At 42.7% G+C, this 6,021-nt stretch overlaps 1 protein-coding gene across 1 annotated transcript; it reads left to right on the forward strand.

Moving 5' to 3' along the window:
* LOC104759750 lies at positions 3,726 to 5,561 on the forward strand. Its single transcript, XM_010482639.1, has 2 exons — positions 3,726 to 4,902; positions 5,011 to 5,561. The coding sequence occupies exons 1-2, from the start codon at positions 3,726 to 3,728 to the stop codon at positions 5,559 to 5,561; spliced, it is 1,728 nt and encodes a 575-aa protein (XP_010480941.1).

Genomic DNA, 6,021 nt, shown 5'->3' on the forward strand with positions numbered 1-6,021 from the left:
TATCTAAATATATGTATATATCTACACATTAATTTTTATTAGAGTTCATTTTTAATATTTTTACTATATAAAAATCTTTGAGTGATATCTTCAAAACATGATAATTGTTATTTTCATTGTAATTAATTTTATAAAAATATTAGTTATAAAGATTAAATCTTATTTTTAATATTTTTTACCAAATTAGGAAAGTTTCTCTATAAATTAATAATTGTTAATTTATCGATAAATTAAAACCTCTATAAATTAATAAAATTTCATGGTCCCGACTTTATTAATTTATAGAGTTTTTACTGTACACACTTCTCAGATCAAACAAGTAGAAAAAAGGTTTTTGATTAAAATGTGTAACGACCTGGTTCCAGAATTAAACCGTGAGGCCCAAACCGAGCCATTAGTGAGCCAAGCCCAAACCAAACCCTAATCTCCCCGCGTGTGTATATAAAAAAGGGACAAACTTCGAGACAAGCCTCACAAACCCTTGGCCGTCACGTTCCACGGTAAGCCTCCGCATAACTCGAGTCTTTAGTTTTGTATAGTTTTGGGAACAGCCCTAACTCGAACCTTGTTGCGAACCCTTGTAGCACCACTAGAGACACCGGAGATTGTCACCGCGCTCAGCCTGTGCCGCTGTGTGAAACGTCTTCACCGGAGAGGTAAGATCCGTGAACCAAACCGAGAACTATGTTGTGTTTTCANCTACTCCTCGACAGACTTGCTGCCTTGAACCAAATTCCTCAAACGCTGATGAAGATCACGGTGATAGTAACTCGGCACAAATCTCCTACGCATGACGGCCTTCAGTTGGTTCCATGTTTCGATCGGTATCTCTCCGATACGTCTGCGGCTGGTAACTAGCTGATCCCACCAACTTAAAGTATAGTCGTAGAACTCAGTAGCAGCAACTTTAACCTTGTTGACCTTGGTGACCTCTTGACAAACGAAGACTAACTCAATTTTCTGCTCCCACTCCAAGTAAGTATCCGGGTTGCTGGTTCCATGGAAAGCAGGGTTCTTGAACTTTAGGCCTCCCAAAGGATCTTTAGGCTGCGGTCTGTCTCGTCGACGTCTGCGTTGACTACTCTGAGAAGAGGCATGACTGTAGTACTCTCTTGTCTCATCGTTTGGTCTTGGTTCCTCCTGGTTCTGCCTTTGACGCTGATTTGCTTCTGGGTTGAATGGATTCAAGTGAAGAGCGCCAAGTTTTGCATCAAGCATGGTTGCCATAGCTTCTGTGACGGATTTAAGGATCCCCCTTTCAAGAATAGATGTAGAAGACTCTTCCTCTTCCGTCGTCACCATGGTACCTGAAAAAAAGAAAAATCCACAAGTAAATAGTTCCGAAAACACGTAAATGAAAACGGATCTAGGAAAAATATGAAAACGAAACCAAAAATTCTCAAATCAATTTTCAAAAATACTACTCTTTCCTGGTTCGAAAACAGTTGATTTTGTAATTTTTGAACGAGTAAAAATTTTTATAAAACTCTCGCAAGATAAGTAACAGATCTGAAAAAAAAAGTGACGATTGGAATTTCAAAACCTGGTAGCAAAGTGGCTCTGATACCACATGATAGACTCCTGGGTGAGGATCTATGCCCAAGGACACACTTTGCAAGGTCTTGAAGAGGGATGAACGAAATGATGATGAAGAATGGGTGGAAGATGCAGCGGAATGGAAAGATGAACGGCAGAGAAGGTGAAGTGGTGGAATTGCAGCGGATTGAAAGGGGAGAACGAAGTGTACTTCTAAGAGAGATGGAGATCTCTTAGACTACAGGCTTGATTACAACTTAGATATCNAGCAATTTCGCCGGTTCCAGGAATTCATGCAAAGGGAGCCAAATTTGAGAGGAGCACCAGAGGTGGTTCCACCGCAGCAGGATGCACCACAACATGATGCACCAGAAAGGGTAGTCCCGCCTCAGCAACCACCACTGCCTCCACCGCTGGTCCAGGTGCATGGTCCGTCATACTAGGAGGCCATGAGAAATTTGAAGGACATGGGCATGGAGCCTTTTGGTGGAAAGTCTAATCCTATTGATGCTGACAATTGGAGGAAGAGACTGGAGAGGNGTCAAGTTAAGCCGTCGCGGAAAGTTGCAGAACGAGGTAACGACCAAGCTCTATGTCTCGTGTTGTTGTTGTTGCGATGTGTTGCTCGTTCATAGCTAAACTATTACGTAACCAACTAAACCAGGAAGTTATGGAACGTACGTGCATGAGTTGTTGTGGTGTCATGCATGGTTATTTACGTATGTTGTCAATGACGTTTGTTAAATTAATATTGTTGAACTGTGTGTTGTGGCTGGTTTAGGAAGTGGTATTAAACGGGGAGCATGTGGTCGTACGTGAATTAAATTGTGGGATATAAATTATTAGATCGTTAGTTTGATTTAATTATTAAACTACATCTAACTAATTTATTTGTGAAGTACCAGCACAATTAAGTCAGTTTCGGTTATTAGATTAAATCAGTGATTAATATTGGAATATAATCATTGATCGGGTAATCTGATAATATTGCAGATTGAGATCATTGTCGTTGTTGGATTGGATTTTTGTTGTTGCTGGTCTTTACCCGAGAACCAACCCATTTTGCTAAGGTGAGGACTAGTTGATGTCTTTTTCATATGCCGATATGTTTAGATAGTTACTTAGTTTAAGGTTAAGTCAAGTATACCTATGGATTATATATAAATAATCTTAGTTGATTGTTGAGTGTATAATAATATATATATATATAATATTTATTTATTAAATAAAAGATAAGGAAAAAAAGAATTAGTAATAGGATTTGAAAATTAAAAGAACTAGATATTTAAAACGGATTGCGTGGTGTGTGATATACATGTTTGTATGATAAAGTAAATTGTTTGAGTGTGGGTAGAAAATGTGCCAAGAGGCACGAAGAAGCGGGTGAGCCGCAGAGAGTCTTACAAGGAATTTTACTTGTAGTTGTGTGGTGGTCTACGGGCGCGGAATGCGGGTAGATCAGGATTGGCTGACGAGCCAACGCGTTGTGCGTGGAAGAAGTGCGAGAAGCATGGGGAATCCGGATACGCAGGTGAAAAAGTGCAGGAAGAAGTGCGAAAGCATGAGAAATCCCGTAATGCACGGTAATGAAAATGTGCAGGAAGAAGTGCGAAAGCATGAGGAATCCCGTAATGCACGGCGACAGAAATGTGCAGGAAGAAGTGCGAAAGCATGAGGAATCCCGTAATGCACAGCGTTGTCTATGGGACGTAGTCTCACGTTGACACGTGATTGATTGCTTTTCTTAGGTTTAGACTTTGTGATGGTCTAAGCATGTTTGTGTATGAAGACTTCGTGAGCCCTAAGGCTTGCCCTCGCTGAGTAATCTTAGAATGCTCATCCCTCTCTTTCTCTTGCAGGTAACCATGAGGAGTGGATGATAGAGTTGGTGTTGGTGTTAGGAGCTGGAGATTATTCTTTTATTTTCCACTGTTGGATTTATCGAACTGGTTGTTAGTTTCAGTTTAACGTTTAAAGGATGGTTTGAAAGACGTTTAAATTGAATTATTGGATTTTTCGGTTATTTTCGGTTAAGTATGGTTTACTTGTGGTATAAGTTAACCTGTGACATGCCATAAAAATTGGGTGTTACAATTTTGGTATCAGAGCCAGGTTATGTCAAACCGGTTTCGCCCCGGAAAGGCAGTCCTGTGGAAGAAGGCTGATTCGTTTGTTGTTTCTGTATTCAGATGCCGCCAAAACGTGGAGGGAAAACCGCAGCTAGAGTGCAGCCAAGAGTGAGGGCTGAGAGCCCAGTGCGTGATGAACAGCCGGAAGTCGTGCATGCTAATGTAGCTCGAGCAGGGGAAGCTAATGAGATGGCTATGTTTGAGCAATTTCGCCGGTTCCAGGAATTCATGCAAAGGGAGCCAAATTTGAGAGGAGCACCAGAGGTGGTTCCACCGCAGCAGGATGCACCACATCATGATGCACCAGAAAGGGTAGTCCCGCCTCAGCAACCACCACCGCCTCCACCGCTGGTCCAGGTGCAGGGTCCGTCATACTGGGAGGCCATGAGAAATTTGAAGGACATGGGCATGGAGCCTTTTGGTGGAAAGTCTAATCCTATTGATGCTGACAATTGGAGGAAGAGACTGGAGAGGAATTTTGATAATGCTCGGTGTCCGCATGAGTATCGCTTGGACTTGGCAGTGCAGTATCTGAAGGATGAGGCATTGGTATGGTGGGAGAAGGTGGTAGACCAGGCACATGGACGATATGAGCTGACTTGGGCAGATTTCAAGACCGAATTCTCAAGGAAGTATTTTCCCAGAGAGGCTATGGATCGTATGGAGGAGGAGTTCCTGGAACTTCGTCAGGGCACCATGACTGTGAGGGAGTATGACAGGGAGTTTGATCGACTGAGCAGGTTTGCTGGCAGATTCATGAATGAGGATGAGTTAATTCGCAGGTTTCTGAGAGGTTTGAGGATTGAGCTCAAGAATCGATGTGAGATGTATGACTACCGCAGTAAGATTGACTTGGTAGAGAAAGCTGCTAATTTGGAGATTGGGTTGGAAAAGGAGATGAGTCAGAACAAGGCAGCACAGGCGAGACTTGCAAAGGGTTCTAGCTCTAATAAGAGGACTTGGGATGCAACAACTGTGGGAACTCCATTAATGTGTTTCGGGTGCAACCAGCCGGGTCATGTTCTGAAGGATTGTACTCGAACTAGGACCATCAAGAGTTGTTATGAATGCGGTCAGGAAGGACACATTGCAAGATTTTGCCCGAGAAAAGTTGGGAGACAGCAGGTCAACAATCGTCCTAGAGAGCAGTTGCCACCACCTCCAAAACGTCAAAATGTTGGACCTCGTGTGATGATGGCTGAGACTGAGGAGGATGAGGACAATGAGCCAATCACTGGTAAGTAAATGTCAAACTTATCCAGTGCTATTTTAATTTTTCTATGATTGGTAAATTCAAGAATTATTGCTTGTGAATTGTTTGCTTAGAAGTAGAATAACCGTGTAGGATTGGTTTTAGTGGGAGGATGGAATGCTTACACCCTATTTTATACTGGAGCTACCCTCAGTTGTGTTAAGCCAGGCGTTACTCAGAATTGGAGCTTTGATGGTGAATTTATCCCAAAGGCAAAGAGGATTGGTACTGTGGGAAAGGAAAAGTTGGGTTCTACCGGAGTTCACAAGGATGTTCCTATCATGATAAACGGAGAAGTACTGGTCGGGATTCTTGCAGAAATGGAGATTAATCATTATGACGTTATTCTCGGGATGAATTGGTTAAAGAAGCACCAAGCTGTATTGGATTGCCACAGAGCACGTGTGCATCTCTCGAGACCGGAGGGGAAGATAACATTTCAAGGCGTAAAAATGGGTGGAGGGTTTTCCATCATATCCATGATGCAACCTGAGGAGCTGATAGAGAAAGGAAATGATGCCTTTCTAGCTACGATTTCTGTAGTGGGGGAGGAGATGGAGCTTGGAGTTGATAATATTCCTATAGTGGCAGAGTATGCGGACGTCTTTGAGTCTTTAAAAGGACCGCTGTCTTTGAGTCTTTAAAAGGACCGCCACCAAGCAGAGGAGATGCATTCACTATTGAACTAGAGCCTGGGACGGCACCTGTATCACGCGCACCTTACCGTCTAGCACCTGCAGAAATGGCAGAATTGAAGAGTCAGTTGGAGGATCTTACAGATAAAGGGTTCATTCGGCCGAGTAGTTCACCGTGGGGAGCACCAGTGCTATTTGTGAAAAAGAAAGATGGTAGCTTTAGACTTTGCATTGATTACTGGGGATTGAATAAGGTTACCATCAAAAATAAGTACCCGTTGCCTCGAATTGATGAGTTGTTGGATCAGCTACAGGGAGCTTCATGGTTCTCAAAGATTGATTTGGCATCCGGGTACCATCAGATTTCAATAGCAGAGGAAGACATAAGGAAAACGGCCTTTCGGACGAGATATGGACACTACGAATTTGTAGTAATGCCGTTTGGGTTGACTAATGCACCAGCCGCGTT

This window comes from Camelina sativa, chromosome 17, assembly GCF_000633955.1.
Source record: "Camelina sativa cultivar DH55 chromosome 17, Cs, whole genome shotgun sequence".
NCBI classification, from domain to species: domain Eukaryota; kingdom Viridiplantae; phylum Streptophyta; class Magnoliopsida; order Brassicales; family Brassicaceae; genus Camelina; species Camelina sativa.